General features: G+C 43.5%; 1 protein-coding gene across 4 annotated transcripts in view; it reads left to right on the forward strand.

Annotated features, from left to right (window-relative positions):
* The window catches only part of GNB1 (G protein subunit beta 1), an 84,289-nt gene that overhangs the window by 55,330 nt on the left and 4,329 nt on the right, over positions 1-24,630 (forward strand). For all 4 annotated transcript variants that reach the window (XM_032780073.2, XM_032780075.2, XM_075060257.1 and 1 more), the window contains exons 6-9: positions 2,092-2,254; positions 15,451-15,517; positions 18,741-18,942; positions 19,538-19,754. In XM_032780073.2, the coding sequence (XP_032635964.1) occupies positions 2,092-2,254; positions 15,451-15,517; positions 18,741-18,942; positions 19,538-19,754 (649 nt within the window). The remainder of the gene's footprint in view (positions 1-2,091; positions 2,255-15,450; positions 15,518-18,740; positions 18,943-19,537; positions 19,755-24,630) is intronic.

The following is a 24,630-nucleotide window of genomic DNA, read 5'->3' on the forward strand; positions in this document are numbered from 1 at the left end:
TCTCTCTCTCTCTCTCTCTCTCTCTCTCTCTCTCTCTCTCTCTCTCTCTCTCTCATATATTTACCCAGCCTCTGAAAAACTAAAAATATTTCCATGGCCACCCAGAGGATTCAAGGAGCCTGGGGCAAAGCAATTTCAGGGGCCCCTTCCATAAACAAAAGTTGCAATATGATAAAATACCGTATTCTTGTGGGGGCCCCTGCCGGGGTCTGGGGCAAATTGCCCCACTTGCCCTGCCACTCTGGGCGGCCCTGAATATTTCATTGTTCAATGAGTGTAATTTTTGCTTCACTGCTGTGGGAAAAGCTGTCATCAGAGGGAGTAGAAGTTAATTAGCAAACGTTTCCCAGAAATGTGCTATGTGAGACAAAGCACAGCCATACTAGTTTGGGCTCTGTAATAAAGCAGAGAATTACAAGAATGCAAGTAAGAGACGGTCTCTTTCTGGCTGTAGTAATATGACATGAATAAGGGTTACCATGGCTGTGGTCGGTGTCCAGGGGCTACTGTTATCAGCACTTTAATAAATTCCATGAAGGGTGAAAAAACAATGCTTGTAAATATTACAAAACTGGTTGTGGAGAACTTAAAATAAAAATTTTCAGCAGGTAAATGGGAGTTAAATAAGGAGTGCTTTTTTTAATTGAAAAAGACAATGCCGAAATAGGAAATAAAATACTTCTACAGTGATTTCCATATTAAGATTTCAAAACTCTTGACAACATTAATTAGCACTGAACGTCCCTTGAAAGCAGGAATTTGCAACCCTATTTTAGAATTAGGAAAACTGAATCACATAGATGTTGCTACTTGATTAAGGTCACACAGGAAGTCTGTGGTAGAGTCAGAAACAGAATTCTTTATCAAGTGCTCTAGCTATAAGTACATCATCCCCTAGAAACGAGATCCACTCAGTGAAAGAGAGACTTTCCAATCCAGGAGATATGGGCATCTTCTTATTACTGTAAAGTTTTTGATTAATAGTTGAGTAGATTACATCTGAAAACAGTGTGTCTACAGCTAAAAACAGATTGTCTAAAAATATTCTATTGCCACATTGTGGCTAAGCAGTGCTCATTGCAATTATGCTGCGCATGATGTTAGTAATAACAAAGAATGCAAATGTAAATGTGTTTTATCCTACCGATGAGATTTGAACAACCATCTTGAGGCATTTTATTAGCTTTGTGGTAGAAGATGCATGTTTTGCAATTAGTTGGCTGTATTTTTAGCACGGAGCATTGCTCCGCTATTTGGACTTTTATTTCACACCCATTACCACCGGATTTGTAATGGCAGTAAATGGAGATTGTATGTGTAGAGGGACAAACACCTTTCTAATCCATAGTCAAGAAATATGAGGAAATCATGGATATTTCAGAGCCCCACAATACATATAAAAACATGATCCATCCCTCAAGGAGTTTACAAACTTTACTTCAAACACAGTGCAACAAGAGGAATAACAAGGCAGTAAGTTGGGATTAGAGAAGGAAGGACAGGGTTAGTATAAATAAGACTGTGTGGTTACTCAGTGAAGGCTAGTATACGGCATGGGGGAGCAAAAGGGGAGTTTGTTTAAATAATGAAAGGCCTTGATTTGCTAATTTACTTGGTAAGTGTTGAAGTGGGTTTTAAGGCAGGATTAAAGGAGGGGTAAAGTAAGTCTTCTCTTTTTGCTGTTCGTTGTTCCTTCTTAGTATATAATCCTGAAATTAACAATTTTTTACCTACCATAAATTGAGCCACCAGTATGTTTTCTCAAGCTAGAACACAGCGTTCAGTCTATAATCAAAACCATTGACTAGCTCTTGTGGCTTTTAGCAGAGCTACCGATTAAACTGGATTCTCTGCTAGAGTGCAGCTCTGAAGTTTTTAATTAAGCCACTATTTGGTTTGACAAGTTAAATGTGCAAATTATTCCTGAAATAAGGTTGGCCCTTGTACTCCAAGGACTTTTCATCTTTTTCATTATTCTTCCTCCTGCTACCTTTAAAGAAAGAGTAGTGTCATTACAGAGAAGATGTAAATAAGAACCTCCCTATGATCAATTGACTTAAAGATAAATTATGTATTCTGTCTGTACTCCAGGTCCATGCCATTCCCCTGCGTTCATCTTGGGTGATGACCTGTGCATATGCCCCCTCTGGAAACTATGTGGCCTGCGGTGGTCTTGATAACATCTGTTCCATTTACAACCTGAAAACTCGTGAAGGGAATGTACGTGTCAGCCGTGAGCTGGCTGGTCATACAGGTGAGCATCAGTTCTGAGGGGTAAACTAGTTGTGAGCTGAACGCGTGATGAATCGTGAACGTTAGATGTGGAAAAGATCCATTAGGTCATCTGCTCAATCCTGCAATGCCAGAGGACTGGTTTCCTACAGCATACAGTCCAGTCTTATTTTTAATGTCCCAAGCAATGAGGCTTCAATCATTTCCTTTGAAAGACTATTCTATAGACTGGTCTCTATCAAGAAATTTTTCTTTAATATTAAACCTGAAAGTTAAGTATCGTTGTGTGATCCTGTTGCTTTTGTGCATACCTTTTTGCACCTGGTAAAATACATTTTTCCCCTTTGTGTTCACTTTTCCAATAGGTGACTTTCCCTCTTCCCATTCCCCAAGCCAAAAATCACAGTCATCACCTTGCCAATTTATACATCTTTAGTTTTTAATCTTTTTTCAAAAATTGTTCTTTTGTTGCTCACAAGCACTATATTTGTTACAACTTTTGTAACACTTCAAACATCTAAATAATAAATATAACAACTTCACCAATCTCTAACAGCTTCATAAATCTTTATTGCTCACTTCCCCAAATAGAGACAATGGTCCCTTACAGGAAATACGTTGCCAAGTGCAGCATTACACACACTTAAAATAATCAAACTCTTGTTATATGTAATAAACATTGTGGCAGAAAATTGGACAAAATGTTTTTCCTTAAATACATGCGCCTCAACTTCTTACACTTTGTCCGCAGTCTTAAATTAGTCTTTATTTACCTCATTGTTGGTGCTGGTTTATTTGAGAGGGCTCTTATTGTAAAATCATATCTTAGGAAGCTTAATGTAGTTTGGCCAAATATTTCGTCTTTGGAGGTCATGAAGGGGAAGATTTAGTGATTACAAAAGGGAATTATTTCATTTTTGCAACTCCTTTTTTTCTTTATGGAAAGTAAAACTGTTACAATATAGCATATCTGCTTAAAGGTATTTTTTTCCTCTATCTTGTATCCAAGCTTTTTCCTGATAGTGAAGGGACACTACATTTACAAACTCAAATTGGAGAGAAAAACTGAATTGGTCATGCATTTGTTTTATTGTGGAGTGCTATCAGATATCTCAGACTGGCTGCTGGTGCCAATTTTTATTTCTGTGAACTAGACAATTTCATCTTGCTGGGTTTTCATTAGGTCCCAAAGATTTGAGGTCTGATTTTTCAGAGATGCTGCCCTTTCAGCTTGTTGCTTTCACCTGGAGCTGTGGAGGCTGAGCACCTCCTGAAAATCAAGCCCATTGTGTCCAGTCTTGGTCTCTAAATTACCTTCATCGTTCTGCAAGGCAGAAGAATTGGTTCTTTGACTTTCAGTTTAAACCATGGTCTGTTTTTCAAGGTCTTCCTTTTTTTTGTAGGTACATACCCGTGTTCACCCTGCTGTCCCCACATGTTCAGTCACTGGATAATTCCTTTGGAGTCCCCAGAATTAATTACTTGGCTGCTCAGGGTACTGACATCTAAGAACCTCTGACTTGAACTTCAGATTTAAATCCCAGAGTGTCTTGTATCTTACTACTCTTGGAAGTCTGTGGAGATGTTTGGCTGGCCACAGAAATATCTGAAACCCTTAAAAAATCCTTTTCATCACTAAAAACTAGGACTGTAGTGCCCAGTGTTCTAGGATCCACAGTGGCTCCTTTTCAGTGCCTCAGCCTGCAGAAGGAAGGCACAGAGCTACTTTAACTGGATGCTGGGAAATTGCCCCTAGCGTTACATTGGCGTAGGTTGTCCTATACTGCTCCCCGGTGCTGGAGGTAGAAGGGGAGAGAAGGAAGGGAAAGTGGTCAGAGTACTGTGCACTACAGCTGTTCTGGGGCTTCTCTAACCTACATCAGGGCCATGCCAGAATCCTGGAGACTACAGGGCTACATTTGGCCCTCCTGGGGTTCACTCTTTTCAGAGGTGCAGCACAGAATCTGACCCAACCTTTTTCATTAAAGTAACTAATGACTCATAACTAGAGATAAAGGCCTGGTCTGCACTACGCGTTTAAACCGATTTTTAGCAGCGTTAAACCGATGTAACGCTGTACCCGTCCACACTACGAGGCCCTTTATATCGATATAAAGGGCTATTTAAATTGGTTTCTGTACTCCTCCCCAACGAGAGGAGTAGTGCTAAAATCAATATTACCATATCGGATTAGGGTTAGTGTGGCCGCAAATCAATGGTATTGGCCTCTGGGCGGTATCCCACAGTGCACCACTGTGACCGCTCTGGATAGCAATCTGAACTCAGATGCAGTGGCCAGGTAAACAGGCAAAGTCCCGCGAACTTTGAATTTCAATTTCCTGTAGTTGCCAGCGTGGAGTCTGATCAGCACGGATTGGCGATGCAGCTCCCAAATCCAAAAAGAGCTCCACACATGGACCGTTAACGGTTAGATACTGGATCTGATCGCTGTATGGGGAACAAATATGTTCTACTCAGAGCCTCCATTACAGAAGACGAAATGCCATAAGCGTTTGAAAAAAAATCTTCCAGGCTACACAGTGCTGCGTGACAAGCGTAATGGAACCAAAAATCAATGGACGCTCGTTGGAGGGAGGGAGGGGGTACTGAGGACTCCGCCTATCCCACAGTCATAGCAGTCTCTGAAAAAATATTTCCATTCTTGGCTGAGCTCCCAATGCCTGTATAGAGTTCAACACGTTGTCGGCGTGGTTCAGGTATAGCTGACAATTTACCCTCCCTCCACGTGAAAGAAAGGGAAAGAAAGCGTTTCTTGTGACTTCTTCAGTGTCACCCATGTCTACTGAATGCTGCGGTAGACACAGAGCCTTGCGCAAGTGGAAGGACGTTTTATCGGGCTTCCTCTCCCCTCCTGTGTGGCAGATGGTGCAGTAGGACTGCTAGCCGTCTTGTCATCAGCCCAATGGGTGCTCCTGGATGGTACAGTGAGGCTGGCCGGGAACCTGGGTAAAAATAAGAGTGATCCCGTCATTCTCAGTAGATGGTACAGAAATGCTGGTAACCGTCCTCATCATAGCAACTGGGGGCTGAGGTCCATCAGCCCCTCCTTTCCTGTGTAAAGAAAAGATTCTGTGCTGCTGCACTATCATAGCACGGATGCTGGCTCCTCTCCCCGCACCGTAATGTTCTGCTTGGACGTCATAGCAGTGGGAGGCTGTCTCCCCCTCATTTATCTCACTAACAAGTCACTGTTTTATTCTTGCATCTGTATAACTCGACACAAATGGGGGGGACACTGCACGGTAGCCCAGGAAGGTTGGGAGGAGGGAAGCAACGGTGGGGTTGTTGCAGGGCCACCCCTGTGAATGGCATGCAGCTCATCATTTCTGCTGCGGATCTGACGTAGAGCAGCTGTGCTCTCTGATACACTGGTTCTCTACCTACTGCCCCATATTCTAGGCAGGACTGACTCTTTTTTAGATACCATAAAGGAGGGATTGACTTGGGGAGTCATTCCCATTTTTGCCTTTGCGCCCCGGCTGACCTCAGCCAGGGGCACCATGAAGCAGCAGACGTAAAGAAGACAGATAACTCATCTCATGCCAATTTACAATGGCAGCAGACGTACAGAACGACTGATAACGTCTCTGCTACATGCAAAAGCAAGTGAATGCTGCTGTGTAGCGCTGCAGTATCGTCTCTGTCAGCGGCATCAAGGTAGACTACGGTGACGGTAAAATAAATTTAAATAATAATTAAAAAAAGAAAAGCTGAACGGGCTCCATGGTTGCTGGTGCTAGGCGTCTGTCAGGGCAATCCAGGGAAAGGGTGCGAAGTGATTGTCTGCCATTGCTTTCCAAGAGGAAGGAATAGTGACAACATTACACCAGAACACCCGTGACAATAATTTTTGCCCTGTCAGGCACTGGGATCTCACCCAGAATTCCAAGGGGCGGGGAGACTGCGGAAACTATGGATAGCTACGAATAGCTACCACAGTGCAACCTTCGGAAATCGACGCTACCCTCGGACCATGGACGCACACCACCGAATTAATGTGCTTGTGTGGCCCGCGTGCACTCGACTTTATACAATCTGTTTTACAAAACCGGTTTATGTAAAATCGGAATAATCCCGTAGTGTAGACGTACCCAAAGAGAGAAGTTAAACTGGATAATGAGCTATGATTGTGAGAACAAAGGTACCCATATAAGGGCTCCATTTTCTTTGAAATAAGATAATCTACCAAGGCAGCTAAAAGCAGAGGGGATGAGCTCAGGATTTTTCTCTTTCCCCCTCTAAAGTCCAAGAGCATTGCAGCAGTAACATCCCATATCACAGCAGAAGTTGAAAGGGTAATTCATTAGAGTGATTCTACCTGATGAAGGAATGTGTGGTTGAGGAAAAAGGAAAAGAAGCTGAAAGTTTAATGGGAAGAAGTAGCCACTCAGAAATAGGATGTAAACTGGCTTGATATCCTGCATTGTCGAGGTCTGGGCTGGAACATTTGGTTCAAAGAGTGCCTGTGCTGATTCTGGAGAGCCCAACTGCCCATAACAGGACTCCGTTTATCTTAGATATTATATAGTGCCAGTCACTTTAGTAGCTATGTGCTTATAATCCTAGTATGTGACATACTCAGTGCTATATCAGCAGGCCTTTGTTCACTTAAAGATTCAGTAATAATACACCCAGGAACCTGAGGGAGGGAATCAGCTTGTAATAAGTCATATCTGTCAAGGCTGAAACCCTGAAACTGTGTGTCATCTTTATGCTTCCTTTGTTTCTGAAAAAAAACAAAATCCCAAGATGCAGCAAAACAGAGGCCTGTTACTCCAGAGGCTCCCAGCATGGCTCCGGAAAAACCTTTAACAGCTTTAAGAGGAAACATCAGGCAGCTGTGTGCCTTGCTGTTTTTCTGCCTGATCAACCCTCTACCTATACAGTGTAAAGGGACCCCTCTGAAAACTGTTCATTGATGGAAACCGAGGCTATTCATACACGAATCATTACAATAGGCAAACCTTCCTAAGTTTCTGTTTAATGAAAAGAATAACTAAAATGCATTAAACCATATTGTAGATGGCACTTAACGTCTTTGTATCTCTCGTGTTTCTTTCAAAGCATAGATTAGTTACTTGGTTCACTGGAGTTGTGTACTCTGTCTGAAATAGAGAGATGTTGACTAACCAAGAAAATAGATACTTAGTAGTTGTGATAACCAAGTAAACCATGATCCATAAAAAGTACTTTTCTTTAATATCCCTTATAAAGGAAAATGGAACTAGCTGTCACATACATTTTTGTTGGGTATCCATGATGCAGCCTATGTGCATGTCAAAATCCTAAAAAAAAATTTGAGCAATAAAAAGCCAAGAATATCTTTTCATTCTTCAAGTGCTTGCTCATATTGATTCCAGTTAGGTGTGCGCACGCCGCATGCACATTCGCTGGAAGATTTTTACCCTAGCAACACTTGGTGGGTCAGCTGGGTCGCCCCCTGGAGTGGCGCTGCTATGGCGGTGAATATATACTCCTGCCGACTCAACTGCCCTTCAGTTCCTTCTTACCGCCCGTGTCGGTCGTTGGAACAGTGGAGCGCGGCTCAGCTGATCTCCACTTCCCTAGCTACTCATAGTTCCTTATTAATAGTTGTGTATATAGTTATAATCTCTATAGTTGTAGTTAGTTTTAGTCGTTTCTATAATGTATATAGTTGCGAGGGGATCGAGTATTAGCCCCTTCCCCCCACCTGGTACCAGGGCTCATGCCCGGGTCACCGGGCTTCAAACCGTGCTCAGCCTGCGATAAGCCGATGCCAACGGGAGATCCGCACAAGTCCTGACTTAAGTACCTTGGGGAATCCCATCTCTCAGATAAGTGCTGGATCTGTAAGGCCTTTAAGCCGAGAACAAAGAGAGAGCAGGGCTTTCGCCTCAAACAGCTCCTGATGGAGGCAGCTCTTTGTTCAGCGCTCGGTGCCGAGGGTGTTGGACTATCTGTATCAGGGAGAAGTGCTCTTTCGGCTCCAGATCGCCCTGGTACCGCTAAGGCCCCTTGGCACCCACTGTCACTGGCACCAATGTCAGCTCGGCACCGTTCCCTGTCACCATGGGTCAAGAAGCATCATAAGACTCCCACTGCTTCGGTGCCGCCTGCATCACAGTTGGAGCACCCGCCGAAGTTGGACCGCCCAGCACCGGCACCTGCCGCGGCACCGCCAGCTTCGGTACCATCGATTCCGGTCCCACAAGGACCATCGAGTCCAGTGCCTGACAGCTCCCCGGCACATGCTGTGGTCGAGCTCACTATCCCATCCACGCCTGAGACCTTTTCCACGGCGAGGGATTTGATTGCACTGACGGAGTCTGCACTGCCTCAATCCCCAGCACTGCCGGTGCGGGTCATTTAGTCTATTGGCAAGCCTGCCCTGCTGAGGCCACCCTCCGTCGGCACCGCTGAGAGGCACTGATCAAGATCCCAGTCCCGTGTCTGATCCCGGTCCCGATGCCGTTCACAGTCCCGGCACCGCTCTCCATCATGGTACCGGTCGCACTCGCGACACCGCTCAACATCCCATTTGCCGGCCTGGCACTCCTGGTACCGATCCAGCTCCCGGCACCGTTCCCGGCACCGCGGCTCTCGCAGCAGCTCCAGGCGATGAGCCTCAAGATCCCGGTCGACCTCCTGGCACCGTTACGGTTGCAGGTCCCAGTCTCGTTCATGGTACCTCCGAGACACAAGTCACCCGTCATGTGGGCATCATCAAGGTCCTATTCAGGCAACTAGGCCTGATGATCAATGTAGAAAAATCCACTCTGGTTCCCACTCAGAGAATAGACTTCATTGGGGCCATCCTGGACTCCCCTCTAGCCAGAGCCTGCTTACCACAGCCCCGGTTTCAGGCGATGGTATCAATTATCCAAGGCCTGCAAAACTTCCTGACAACTTCAGCTCGCACTTGTTTCTGCCTCCTAGGTCACATGGTGGCCTGCACGTTCGTGACCAAACACGCCAGACTACGCCTCCGTCCCCTTCATACCACCTAGGCAGAGACAGCATAGACATGATCCTCACAATCCCCCTGAGCATCATAAACTCCCTGAACTGGTGGCTGTCGCCTGTCCTAGTCTGCGCAGGGATGCCTTTCCACCCACCTCAACCTTCAGTGGCCCTGACCACAGATGCGTCATCTCTGGGTTGGGGAGCCCACCTCGAGGATTTCCGCACTCAAGGCCTTTGGTTAGCTCAAGAACTTACCTTGCACATCAATGTACGGGAGCTGAGGGCAGTCCGCCTCGCGTGCTGGGCGTTTCAAGGGCATATACAAGGCCATTGTGTCTCAGTGTTCACAGACAACACAACGGTCATGTTTTACATAAATAAGCAGGGCGTCACACGTTCCTCCCCCCTTTGTCAGGAAGCCATCCAGCTCTGGGACTTTTGCATAGCCCACTTGATCGACCTGGTTGTGTCTTTTCTCGCCAGGGTTCAGAACACTCTGGTGGATCACCTCAGCAGATCCTTCCTGTCTCACGAGTGGTTGATTTGTCCGGATGTTATCCATTCTGTTTTCCGGAAGTGGGGTTCTCCCCACATAGACCTCTTTGCCTCCCGCAAGAACACGAAATGCCATTGTTCTGCTCTCCAGGGTCACTCCGGCTCCTATCAGATAGCGCATTCCTGATACTAGGTGGACAGCTCTCCTTTATGCCTTTCCCACCATCCCACTGGGTCCATACAGAGTCTATGCTCAAGCTCCGCATGAGACAAGCCTACCTGATCTTTGACATTCCAGCGTGGCCAGGCACACTGGGTACACCAATGTTGCTTGACTCTCGTGGGCCAACCCAATCCCCCTACCTCTTTGGCTGGATCTCATAATCAGGACTACGGCAGCTTCACCACCAGACCTGCGTCTCTCAACCTTACTGCAGGTTGCTGCAGGTTAAGCCTGTCCGAGTACCGCTTGCTCTGCCTTGGTACAACAAGTACTCCTTGGGTAGTAGGAAACCCGTTCCACTAGGTTAACGTATCTGGCCACAAGTGGAGGCAAATTCTCCTGCTGGTGCAGCAGTGGTAACGCTGTCTACCGAGGCACCGGTCCTATCATCTTTGACTACCTCGTGTCCCTAAACAGACACGGCTAGCGTTTCGATCAATAAAGGTGCACTTGGCGTAACACTCTGCTCACCCAGGGGAGAACGGTCCGCTCAGTCTTTCTCCCCTGTTCGAGTTTCCTCAAGGGCTTGGAATGTTAGACCCACAGGTTGCCGCCCAACCGCAACTGGGGCCTCACCTAGTTCTAGCCACACTATAGCTCCCTGAGCTCTGCTAACCTGCTCGCTGCTGTACCTGTCCGGGAAACAGCATTCCTCATAGCCATTACAATCAGCAAGACGAGTCTCTGAACTTCGGGCTCTCACAGTCGATCCCCTGTATACAGTGTTCACAAGGACAAGATTACAGCTGCGACCACATCCCGCTTCCTCCCTAAAGTGGTATTGGCCTTCTATATTCAATCAAGATATCTTCCTTCCGATTTTTCCCAAAGCCACATTCATCACGCCGAGAGCAGCAACTGCCTTCCCTAGACGTCTGTAGGGGTCTCGCATTTTATATCGAGCGAAAAAGCCCTTTTGAAAAGACTCCAACTCTTCATCGCGGTAGCAGATCGAATGAAGGGCCTTCCTGTCTCCTCCCAGAGGATTTCAATCTGTCGTCGCACCGCATTCGCAAGACTTGGCTCATGTTCCGATGAGCCACCTCACCGCACATTCTACTAGGGCTCACGCTTCATCTGCTGCCTTCCTGGCTCATGTACCCATCCAGAAGATATGTCGTGCAGCTACCTGGTCCTCGGTCCACACCTTTGCGTCACATTACGCATTGGTACAACAGTCCAGAGATGACGCGGCATTTGGCTCAGCAGTTCTACAGTCTGCGACATCTCTCTCCGACCCCACCACCTAGGTAAGGCTTGGGAGTCACCTAATTGGAATTGATATAAGCAAGCACTCAAAGAAGAAAAGACGGTTACTCACCTTTGTAACTGTTGTTCTTCAAGATGTGTTGCTCATATCCATTCGAAACCCGCCTTCCTTCCCCTCTGTCGGAGTAGCCGGCAAGAAGGAACTGAAGAGCCGTTGGGTCGGCAGGAGTATATATTCACCGCCATAGCGGCGCCACTCCAGGGGGCGACCCAGCCAACTCACCGAGTGTTACTAGCTTAAAAATCTTCTGGTGAACTTGCGCGCAGCATGCACACACCTAATTGGAATGGATATGAGCAACACATCTCAAAGAACAACAGTTGCGAAGGTGAGTAACTGTCTTACATATCTTAGCTGTTCAGTGACTTCCTTTAGAGACGGCCCTGTAATTAGTAAGATCACTAAAATGTGATATGTGGATTCATGGCAGGGTGAATGTGGTCTCTACAGAGAGTGAAAGACTGTACTATATTGTAGAGGGCTAGAAAGGGTGCATCAAAAGAGGTGATTGGTTTCTTTTGTTAGTGTGGAATCTTAGAAGGTCAGTTTTAATTAACTGCTCTTCTAGTGCAAGGTTAAGCAGGCCTGATGCAATAAACTGTAATTGGGGGTGACATCTGGTTCTGGACCTGGTGGTGAATGAGGACAGACACGGATGGATTTTAAGCAGCAGGCTGCAACTCTGTTATACTTAATGGAGGGGAGGGACACTACCTTCCTAGTCACCTGTATTTTAAATGGTTCCAATGTAGAGGTTACACGGCTCCTCCCATATAATCCAGAACTCAAGGTAGACTTTCCTTGGTCTACCCCTAGGACTCAGCTTGCTCTTCTGAATCTGACCATCACCTCTTGCGAAGGGTACAGATCGGACTAAAAGGGGGGACCTTACTTCGCAAAGACCATAGGTCTCCCCCTATCCCATGAGCACAAGGCCCCTCAGCAAAATCCCAGGCCTTTGAATTCTGGGAGCTATTCCTTTTAGCCTTCTAACTGCACTGGAAACTGGCTGAAAGTTGCAACAAACTAACTTCTCTGCCAAGTACTATCATGAATTACTAAATCCTCTTCCTGTTTAACTTGACCATGCATGGAGTATACTCAGAGGAAGGTGAAAAAATCCCCCAGGCCTATGCTAATTTGACCACAACAGGAAGAAAAACATTTCTTCCTGACCCCCAAAACAAGTGATCAGTAAGACCTGCAGCATCTGCAAAAAGAGTTCTTTGAGTGCTTGCTCATGTTGATTCCAATTAGGTGTGTGCACCCCATGTGCACAGTTGTCAGAAGGCTTCTTCAGGTTTGTGGTCAACTGCAACCATTACCAATTTACGTCCTCCCTTTTGGCCTGTCAGCAGCCTCACAAGTATTTACCAAATGTATGTCACTCGTAGCTGCTGCCTTCCTATGCCAAAGGCAGGTACAGGTATTTCTGTATCCTTGCCGATTGGCTGCTCAGGGGATGGTCCAGGGACCAAATGAAGTGCCAGGTCACCTTCGTAAGATCCATCTTCCACAAACTGGGTCTCGTGTTCAACAAACGCAAATCAACTCTATCCCCTATGCGGAGAATAGAGTTTATTGGAGCAATGCTGGACTCAGGTCAGGGTATCCCTGCCGGAGGCTCAGTTTCGGACAATTACAGAAATTATGTAAAGCTTCAAGTGGTACCCCACCACCACAGCAAGGAATTGCTTGAAGCTCCTTGGCCACATGGCAGCATGTACATATGTGGTACAGCACGCCAGGCTGAGGCTCAAGCCTGGCTGGCATCAGCCTATCGGCTAGGGCACAACAGTCTGGACAAGGTGTTCACCCTCCCGGTGCCAGTTCTTGACTTCTTCCACTGGTGGCTCAAGCCACAGGAGGGATGCGAGAGAGTCCTCTTCGCCAAGCCCCAGCCCTCCATGTCCCTAGTGACAGGTGCGTCAGCGCTGGGATGGGGTGCTCACCCGGGAGACCTTCAGGCCCAATGTCTCTGGTTGCAAAACAAGCTCTCACTCCACATCAGTGTCAAGGAGCTGAGAGCAGTCTGCCTGGCATGCCAGATCTTCCAGGCCCACTTGCAAGGGAAGTGCACAGGGGTGTTGATGGACAACCCAACAGCAATGTTTTATGTAAACAAGCAGGGTGGAATTTGTTCCTCTCCCCTATGTCAGGAAGCCCTCAAGCCGTGGGACATCTGCATAGCCCACTCTATTCAGCTGGAAGAATTCTGTCTCCCAGGTTCCCAGAACAAATTGGCGGACTATCTCAGCAGATCCTTCCACAATCATGAGTGGTCTATCCAACTGGATGTAGTACACAACATTTTCCAGAGGTAAGGAGTTTCCCAAATCAACTTGTTTGTCACGAAGAGCAACAGAAAATGCCGTCAGTTCTGTTCCTTCTAGTATCACAGTCCAGTCTCCCTCACAGATGCGTTCCTCCTCCGCCTCTGGATGGACTAGCTGTTGTATGCGTTCCCACACTTTCTACTTGTCCATAACGTTCTGCTCAAGATCTGCAGGGACTAGGCTGCAGTAATACTGGTAGCACCAGCCTGGCCTCTCCAGCACTGGTATATCACACTCCTGGAGCTGTCTGTGGATGCTCCAATCTCATTGCCCCTGCTTCCGGACCTGATCACCCAAGACCATGGTCGTCTTCATCATCCCGATCTCGAGTCTCTTCACCTCACTGCTTGAAAGCATCATGGCTAAACCCGATGGAGCTGATGTGTTCTGAGCCCATTAGGGAGGTCCTGCAGGGCAGCAGGAAACCTTCCACTGGGACTGCCTACCTGGCCAAGTGGAAAAGGTTTGCAATTTGGTGTTCTCAAGGTTGCGCTCTGCCGGTGCAGGCACCCATACTGCTCACCTTAGATTACCTACTGCACTTAAAACAGCAGGGCCTTTCTGTATCAGTGCTCAATGTCCACGTGGAAGCCATTTTGGCCTTCCACCTGGGAGCGGCTGGCCATTCAGTCTTCACCAGACTGATGGTCAGTTGTTACCTGAAAGGTCTGGATAGGCTATACCTGCAGGTTAAGCAACCAGTCCTGGCATGGAATCTCAACCTGGTCCTCTCCAGACTAATGGGACCCCTGGTGACTTGTTCATTGCTCTGTCTTTCATGGAAGGTGATCTTCCTAGTCACCATTATATCAGCAATGAGACTCTCCGAGCTTAAACCCTAACTTCCTATCCGCCTTGTAGCATTATTTTTATAAGGACAAGGTGCAGCTTAGACCTCATCCAGCCTTTCTCCCAAAGGTTGTGTCCCTAAGCCTCATGCAGATAGTAGAGAGCTGCTGAAATAAAGCAAAAAGAGGCTCTCCATTGTTTGAGCTAGGATTTAAATTAATGAAAAGGGAGAGCAAGGGATGAGTCAGCTCCCTTCCTCCTCTGGCTGGTTAATGGATGGGTAAAGCCTTTGGAGGAGGGGCCACCCCTGCATGCCTCAGGGAGTGCTCTCCCTCTTTCTTCTGGGGCTCCTCTAGGGGGAAGCTGCTCTCTTTGGGACCAGCTGTGGCTAGAAAAGAGTTAGATTGATCCAAGTAATGTCATGAGGACTTGTTACCCTTGTGTATAAGGCCATCAGTTTCCTCTCTTCATGTTGTCTTAGTACAAGATAGATCTCTTCTCACACACTCTTCTGCTTGGACTGTGAATCCTTGTGATACTCACAGCCCAGGTTGTCCCAAATAAGAACTATGAGAATTTTCAACCCTAGTCTTATGTGAAAGAGTATCATCTGTTCGTTTAGGTCTCTGTTTCTTGAACAACCAAATGGACTTCTTGTTTTTTTCTAGTGTTGTTTTACTCTTTGCTTGGATAAGCAGATCAGCAAACATTAGATTGGTGTAAGATTCAGTCTGTAAATTAAAGTGGTCCTTAACCAATTACTCTGATCAGTACTACTTGTGGAATTTCTGACTCTTCTTAATGGCTCCTGTCTGAGTGTATCTACATGGCAGTCACAGGTGTGACTGAAGCACGTGTTAGACATACTCTAGTTAACCGTGTACTGGTGTCAATGAAGTCACAGTAGTAAAAGCTATATACAAGCCCACCTGGGGCCCAGGTTATGGTCTTGGGCAGCTATCCCAGGCTGCTGCAGTTTGAGTGCTGAGTTATGACTATATGTGCTGCAGTCACATCTCTGACTGCAGTGTAGACATGCCCAGTATGTGCAGGAGAGGAGGCTTCACTACATGACCAATTCAATCTGAAAAGTAGACAAGAATTTGCGGTTTTGTTCAGCCATGTGTTGCTTTTTGCAGGTTACTTGTCGTGCTGCCGTTTCCTGGATGATAATCAAATTGTTACGAGCTCTGGAGACACCACGTGGTAAGCAGTCAAATTGTAACGTTTGTAGTAATGGCTGCATATTCAAAAATACAGATAATATATTGGGGGGAACTTGTCATAATACTTAGTAACAGCAATAGTGTTAAAGTGCTGTATGAATCCTATGTAAGCAATCTTTGGTATAGAATTCTCATAGGACGCATGGATAAAAACCTCTAATGGCTTGCAATTTAGGATAAATAACACACAAATGGAAATATTGCTGTTAAGCTTTACAAACTATGCTTTTGAATATCCCCTTTTTAAGTAAAATGCATTAGGTGTGTGAAAGGCCAGACTTACAATTTTTTCCTTTGCATTTGTCAGACCATGGCTTTTCTTACCATTTAGGTACTTGACAGACCCCATGGGCTAAGTAATTTCCATCATTGATGTTTTTTATTAACATCTCTAATAAAAAGAAGGCAATATTTTTAAAATGTAAAACTCTGTACACATGGTCTATAAGAGCTCATCCAGAGCAATTATGGCTCACTGAGGAAAGAATTAAAGTTTTTCAAAAATATGGATTTTGACACATTCTGGAGCTATAACTTTAAACAAGCCTCTTGTAGCAACAGTTAGTTATGAACCAGTGTCTGATCAGAGCAAATACCCCCCCCCCCCCCGAATGGTAATGTCTGTTTTATTGTCTTGTATACTTTTTAAAAATCCATTATCAAATTATTGGGGAGTGAACTTGATGTATACAGGCAGTAAAGAGTCACAATTAGTGCATGTTTTACAGTTGATTTTGTGCCAAGGCCATTTAATAAACCTCCAACATTTTGCACTTCTTTTTTCCACTCTGTTACTGATTGGTTGTTTCAATCTGAATAGCTTTCAGAAAGTCTTTTTAAAAAGTCAGCAGAAGTGAATTTTAAAGGAATATCACTGAACATTTAACAAAACATTAATTCCAAAACTAAAAATTTCAGTCTTTGAAAAATATTCTTATTTTGTGATCCACTGGCTTAATATAAACATAATGTTCTGTTGTAATTTGTATACTCCATAGTCCATTTTCAGAGATCAGCTAAAACACTTAAGGAGTCGTCTGTAGAGCATTTGCTTCTAGAGATTATGCTCTAGTCCAGTGGCGCTCAAACTTTTTTACTGGTGACCCTTTTCACAAAGCAAGTCTCTAGTCGTGACACCCTCCCCCCAATAAATTAAAAACACTTTTTTATATATTTAACACCATTATAAATGCTGGAGGCAAAGGGGATTTGGGGTGGAGGTTGACAGCTCATGACCTCAATGTAATAACCTTGTGACCCCCTGAGGGGTCCTGATCCCCAGTTTGAGAACCCCTACTCTAGTCTTACTAGCAAAGAAATCTTGTTTTTGTGGGCTATACCTTTTACATAGTTTTAGCTCTTCTGCCATAACCAGCAAAAGAAAAAGCTCCTTTAGGTTACAGTTCTATAGAATAAGGCTTAACAAGACTCAGGATATTCAGCTAATTCAGCCTGTGTTCTGTTCTACACTGAATTGTTACTTAAGATGGATTTAATTTTAATCCATCAGAACCGGAAAGGTAATGTTACATTCCCCCAAAGTTAGCTCTGTTTCTCGACTTGCACAGCATTTCTGTGCTGCTTGTAATGTGGCCTGTTTAAACACCTGCTTAACCAATAAACATTCATTTTTACCAAAATATGAATGTAAACCAAAAAATTCACGTTGAATGAATAAATCTTAAAGAGAAAATAGTAGTACATCCACTAGGCAGCAGTACTTGAGGTGATTATTTTGAAGTCTTCCTGAGGGTACGTCCAGACTACCCGCTGTATCGGCGGGTAGTGATCAATTTATCAAGGATCGATATATCGCGTCTCATCTAGACGCGATATATCGATCCCCAAACGCGCTCCCCGTTGACTCTGAAACTCCACCAGAGCAAGCAGTGCTAGCAAGATGGATGTTGATTGTACATGAATGATCCTTTTTAAATACACCAAGAATTGCTAAAGTGATACTCTTTGTACATGATTATATAGCTTTAGCAGTTTTGACTGTTGCATGTAATATTTTTCAAAGTCCAGGTAGGGTGTTGAGTACACAAATTCTGGCCTTCTCTTATGGCCTAGCCACTGGCAAGGGATTCCTTTGTGTCTCATTCTTTCTGCATATGCATTTTTGGAACACAAGTGGTTCATAATGAAAGCTGGTTCTATTAAGAAAAAACTTCCGCTTTTGTGCTAATGGTTCCCTTCACTTGTGGAAGGAGGAAGCCAGTAGTCTCCTTCCTCTAAGCCTGCGCTTTCCTAGAATGGGGAACTAAAGAGGAGACGGACATGGAGGGCGTGATGTTTTCTAGATGCAAATGGATTAGGGCTGGAACACTAAGCAAAATTTCATATCATAGTTGGAACTGACTAGTGAAAGCTGATACAGAATTAATTACTGAACATGTGGTTTACATAGCCAGGGAATCCCAAAACACAAAATTAGCTTTTGCACTGGCTCTAAGCTAAAGCTTAATCTACATTGTGCTCACCTGCTGGGAAAGAGAACAGACAAGTTAAAGCTTTCTTCTAAATATCTCTGGAAAGTCTGCTGCTTTTGTGGATGATGCAGTCAGTATTTCATCCCCTTTTTTATACCCTATGATTGTCACTGTGGTGGTCTTGCCGTCAATGGAAAAGTGTGGGCACTGACAGCCATGAGGCAACAGTGAATTATTATTCTGGCTGAATTATACACCCTCAAAAAGCCGCTTATTAAAATGAATGGAAACACTGACTTAACCTTAACTATAGCAGCGATAGTGGGTGCTACTCTAAAACAGCTCTACACTAGTGTTAGAACGCTGTCATGTTACAGAACTCCATGTGTCAACAATGATGAACATTAGTCACTTTGCTCACTTTATATTGCTGGTAACCCAGCCAAGAAGCTGATCCTCTGTAACCAGAAATATGTGGCTCCATCTGAAAGTACTGGTGCCTTTTTAAGGCAAAGACTGAGAGCTTGCATATGAGATACCAAAATGTCTCAAAGAAGAGCATCATCTTCCCATATACTTTGGGATTAATTTTTCCCTTTTTATCTTAAATACAAAAATTAAACCAAAGAAAACAAGTGACAAACCAGCCAAGTCCGGGCTAACCAGCCCTGTCTGACATTCTAGTAATGTACTGTGAGACTTGTTTTAAAAAATCAATTTTATTTGATGATTCTAATTTTTGTCATTTTATCGCTTCCCCCTTCCGTCAAGCGCCCTTTGGGATATTGAAACTGGCCAGCAGACGACCACATTTACTGGACACACCGGGGATGTCATGAGTTTGTCCCTGGCTCCTGATGCCAGGTGTTTTGTTTCTGGTGCCTGTGATGCCTCTGCCAAACTGTGGGATGTTAGAGAAGGAATGTGTCGGCAAACATTCACTGGCCACGAGTCAGACATCAATGCCATCTGTGTGCGTATGAACTCTGAATTGGGGGGATGGGATTTAAGTTCATCATATATACTCTGCAGTCAGCTGTTAGAATTTAACAGATAGTGCATCCTGGAATATTACAGCATATTTTTTCCAAAACAAAGTGTTTTCCACAGTTGACAAAACTACATTCAATTTGTTGTATGGCATAAAGTTTATTGCAGTAAATGACAATTTGTTAGGTGCTTAAATAGTACGTTGCTCAAGTTTTTTTGATAGTAATACTTATTATTTCATCTTCAGAAGGCTTTAAAAACAATAGTGCCATGTGATGGAGATAAGGTACTTTTAGCTCCTCTTTACAGCTAGGGAAACAAACAGGCAAAGGGATGTGGCAAAGAACACAAAGGGAGTCAAACCAAGCTAGGAGTAGATCTTTAGTTCTTAACTCTCAATTCTGCGCATATGACGACTGGCCTGCATGAGTACTCCAAAGTACCAAATGAAAATGGTCTAGCATGTTTTGTACTATCTGAGATTTCATAGTAGTTGTCCAAATGGAAAAAGCCCTGTTCCCAAAAGCTGCAAAACACAAATTTATCTTATACTATAATATCTTTGTTTTGTTTTAAAGTTCTTCCCAAATGGCAATGCGTTTGCCACAGGCTCAGATGATGCCACATGCAGGCTCTTTGATCTTCGTGCTGACCAGGAGCTTATGGTTTATTCACATGACAACATTATCTGCGGCATCACCTCTGTAGCATTCTCCAAAAGCGGACGTCTCCTCTTAGCTGGTTATGATGACTTCAACTGCAATGTCTGGGACACGCTGAAAGCTGATAGAGCAGGTAAATAGTTTGTGCATTAGGTTTTAAATACTATCAACTGCACCTAAAGGAGTCACCTGTTGACAGTCCTTAATCAAACATTAGCACAGTGCTGTTAGCCTGCTGTAATTAACTCAATGATGTCGTCTGCTGTGAGATCACCCTAGCTGAAGGTATTTTACCTGTGTTGTCAACATGCTGTAGATTTGTAAATGTTAGTGAAGAATATGAGGTTTCTGAGAACAGAGAACTACCCTCTGCAAACGGAACTCAGTAAAATAATGTCATCTGGGGAAATTAAATATGTTTTACCTTCAAAGAGCTTATTTTACACTTGGACTGTTTAAAAGTATATGACACTTTATGAAACACCTACTATTAATCACTTCATGTATGGAGGGTCTACAACCATGTCTGTTCTTATCAGTTTAATATCTGATATGTTTTCTATTTGAAAATTTATATGAAGATACTTGTCGTTAGTATTTCATTGAAACAATTCAGGTCAATAGTTGGTGGCTATGCTGCACTGCAGTGCTTGAAGCTGTTTAGTATTCCTCTGAGAATTTGCACTGATTTTTAGGTAGTGTAATTGTCAAGCAGAGATTTGTAGTCACTGATTTATTAGCTCAAAATTCTTCACATAGCAAACAGTTCTGGATAGTACTTCTTAAAAACTCACCCTTTATTACCTCATCTTCCACATTTTCTAAAGCTGCCTCATTTGTGTATTTAATATGAAGTGTGACTTTGCATGTTTTGGCAGAAGAAACTGTCAAAGGGGGGAAGGGTCTTATGCTATTGTCACCTTATCTCAGTATGGGTATCAGTATCTACCTCACTAACATGATACATTATCTCTAAGACATAGCTGGATAATGCAAAAAGAACAGGAGTGCTTGTGGCATCTTAGAGACTAACAAATTTATTTGAGCATAAGCTTTCATGGGCTACAGCCCACTTCTTCAGATGCATAGAATGGAACACCCAGAAGATATTTATACATGCAGAGAACATGAAAAGGTGGAAGTAGCCATGCCAACTGTAAGAGACCAGTCAACTGAGATGAGCTATCATCAGCAGGAGAATAAAAAACTCTTCAAAGTGATAATTGAGATGACCCATAGAAGTTGTGAGGAGATCTTAATATGGGGAAATAGATTCAATTAGTGTAATGACCCAACCATTCCTAGTCTCTGTTTAAACCTAAGTTAATTGTAGCTAATTTGCATATTAATTCAAGTTCAGCAGTCTCTCTTTGGGGTCTGTTTTTTTGAAGTTTTTTTGTTGCAAAATTGCCACCTTCAAGTCTGTCACCGAGTGGTTAGAGAGAGCGAAGTGTTCTCCCACTGGTTTTTGAATGTTATGATTCCTGACGTCAGATTTGTGTCCATTTATTCTTTTGCATAGAGATTGTCCGGTTTGGCCAATGTATATGGCAGAGGGGTGCATTTGTGGCAGTATTTATAAAATTTATAACAAGAGAAAAGGGAAAAGAGGTTATGTAACTTTATTTGGGCGTATAATTAATGGGAGGAGATGGGTATTGAATTTACCAGCCCAGCTAGTATAGATACTATCAGTTCCTAAAATATAAACTAATGATATTAGAACAGGGAAAGTACAAATTATCATAAATGACCACAAAGTTTCTGCTTATGATTATAGAATGTAAAGAAGAGGAACTAGATAGATTAATGGAGACAGTATTTATAATTCTTGGAACCAGCACAAGACTAAAAAACTAGGTATTGTTACACTTTATAGTTTTTCTGTTGGGGAAAACTGTATTTGGTCCCCGGTGACGATTCTTTACTTTTGAAGCTGATTAGGAGGAAGTGATGAGCTTGCTGGCCTGTTGAAATGACTAATACTAGTTCCATTTCCTGCTTTGATTTTATACTATACTAATGCAGTGTGATTTGTCTTCAGTGCCTGTTTACTAATGCACTAGGCTGTACTTTTGGTTGACTTTTAAGTAGGAAAAACTAATTTTCAGTCTCTGCAGAATAAATTACCTTGCCTCATTACAAATCTGTTTCATTAGGATAGTGTTTATCTAGGGAATGAATCCTGGATTCTGCAGTTTCCTGGTTTATTGGGGTTGTCTTTTGGGTGATAAGAGGCCGTGACTTTTGCATGTCCCTCCTGCAGGGAAAGCGGAAGGGAGGGAGTGAAAATAGATGCACCACTACAACTGATCTGTCTCCCACTCTCCCAGAAATCCTATTGGATCCCTCCATAAACCTCACTGCAGAGGGATGTTGAATGGGAAAAGGGATTGCCAGTGTGGTTAAAGTCCCAGGGCGCAGCAATACTTGAGGAAGGGAGGACAGTGTGCAGATGTGTGAAGTCACATGTGTTAATAATCGGTTTTTAGAATCCTAACATGCATTGACTCATCAGTCACAAATTAACTGCTCAAGCACTCTGCTTCCTCAGGTACTTTGCTTGGGGTTCTGCTCCATCAAATCTCGCCACTATAATCTCAGTTTTACACACTTCTAGTGTTTTGAGTCTATCAGTTCCCTGACATCTGGTACTGGTGTTACCTCTTATATCCAGAGTTTATGCACAATATTGGATCTCTTTCCTTTCACTTTTCCCAGTTGCAAGACATCTTACTTCTGGACGCTCTAATAATCATGATGGTAGCCATACTACTTCTACAACAGAATAGTTCTGAGCCATTTCATCAGCTGTGACAGCAGGCTTCCTATATGGCACTATGAATTTTTAAAGGTGCTATTAACCACTTGTACATTGATCATGTGTCTGCTGCTCCAGAAGTGCAGAATTTATGGCATTAAGAAGCCCACTGATTCAAATGGGAGACTCTCTGGTACTTCTACAGTTCTAATGTGGAGATCAGCAGTACTACCCAACATATTTTTACATATTATGTACAGTAAGTTAAGCAAATTCTGATTGATCAAACTTTGGATGACTAAGTCAATATTTGAAACTTAATTTAGTGCTAGTACGTGTTTTAGAATTTCTTTTAAACATGTCACAGCTGCGAACTAGATGGGAGAACATTCCTAACAGCATGAATGCGTGGAGTCATGTTAACAATGTTACTGATGCAAAGAGAGGCTAATTAAGTCCTTTCATCATGAAAACTTCTCCAGGTCAGGATTTTGATCATGTAATGGGCTGAGCAAGACTTCAATATAGGTGCTTTTTACCTTCTTTCCTTTAAAAAGTCATACCAGCTCCCTTAATTTTCTTTTCTTTTTTTTAAGTGTAAGTGTCTCTTTCAGTCTCTCTCAATTCAATTTAATAAGAAGTAAGAAAGAAGTGATGGAATGGATAAGACAGTGTCTGTCTGGGCAAAAATCACATTGGGAAAGAAAGCTACTACCGCTTCCCCTGGGATAGTGCTTGAGGTGGCTATAGACCACCGGGATTTGATTTGGATATGGATAGAGACCTCTTCAATGTTTTTAACGAAGTAAATACTAATTGGAATTGTGTGATCATGGGAGACTTTAACTTCCCAGATATAGACTGAGGAGAAGTGCTAGTAATAATAATAATAATAGGGCTCAGATTTTCCTGGATGCGATGGCTGCTGGATTCCTTCAACAAGTGGTTGCTGACCAGCAAGAGGGGATGCCATTTTAGAATTGGTTTTGGTGAGTAGTGACAACCTCATAGAAGAAATGGTTGTAGGGGACAACCTTGATTCGAGGAATGATGAGCTAATTCAGTTCAAATTAAATGGAAGGATAAACAAAAATAGATCTGTGACTAGGGGGTTGATTTCAAAAGGGCTAACTTAAAAAAATTAAGGAAATTAGTTAGGGAAGTGGATTGGAGTGAAGAACTTGTGGATCTAAAGGCGGAGGAGGCCTGGAATTACTTCAGGTTAAAGTTGCAGAAACTATTAGAAGCCTGCATCCCAAGAAAGGGGAAAAAATTCATAGACAGGAGTTGTAGACCAAGCTGGATGAGCAAGCATCTCAGAGAGGTGATTAAGAAAAAGCAGAAAGCCTACAAGCTACCTTATTGAGGTCAGAACACGTAGGGATAAAGTGAGAAAGGCTAAAAGCCATGTAGAGTTGGACCTTGCAAAGAGAATTAAAACCAATAGTAAAAGGTTCTATAGCCAAATAAATAAAAAGAAAACAAAAAAAAGAAGTGGGACAGCTAAACACTGAGGATGGAGTGGAGGTTAAGGATAATCTAGGCCTGGCCCAATATCTAAACAAATACTTTGCCTCAGTCTTTAATGAGGCTAATGAGGAACTTAGGGATAAGGGCAGGATGACAAATGGGAATGAGGATATGGAGGTAGATATTACCATATCCGAGGTAGAAGCCGAACTCGAACAGCTTAATGGGACTAAATCTTCATCCAAGAATCTTCTTCCAAGAATATTAAAGGAACTGGCACATGAAATTGCAAGCCCATTAGCAAGAATTTTTAATGAATCTGTAAACTCAGGGGTTTTACCGTATGACTGGAGAATTGCTAACATAGTTCCTATTTTTAAGAAAGGAAAAAATGTGATCCGGGTAACTACAGGCCTGTTATTTGACATCTGTAATATACAAGGTCTTAGAAAATTTTTTGAAGGAGAATGTAGTTAAGGACATTGAAGTCACTGGTAAAACCCAAAATACAACATGGTTTTACAAAAGGTAGATCATGCCAAACCAACCTGATCTCCTTCTTTGAGAAGAGTAACAGATTTTTTAGACAAAGGAATGCAGTGGATCTAATTTAACCTTGATTTCAGTAAGGCATTTTGATATGGTTCCACATGGGAATTATTAGCTATAAATTGGAAAAGATGGGGATCAATATGAAAATTGAAAGGTGGATAAGGAACTGGTTAAAGGGGAGACTACAATGGGTCATACTGAAAGGTGAACTGTCAGGCTGGAGGGA

Source organism: Chelonoidis abingdonii, chromosome 23 (genome assembly GCF_003597395.2).
Source record: "Chelonoidis abingdonii isolate Lonesome George chromosome 23, CheloAbing_2.0, whole genome shotgun sequence".
NCBI lineage: Eukaryota > Metazoa > Chordata > Testudines > Testudinidae > Chelonoidis > Chelonoidis abingdonii.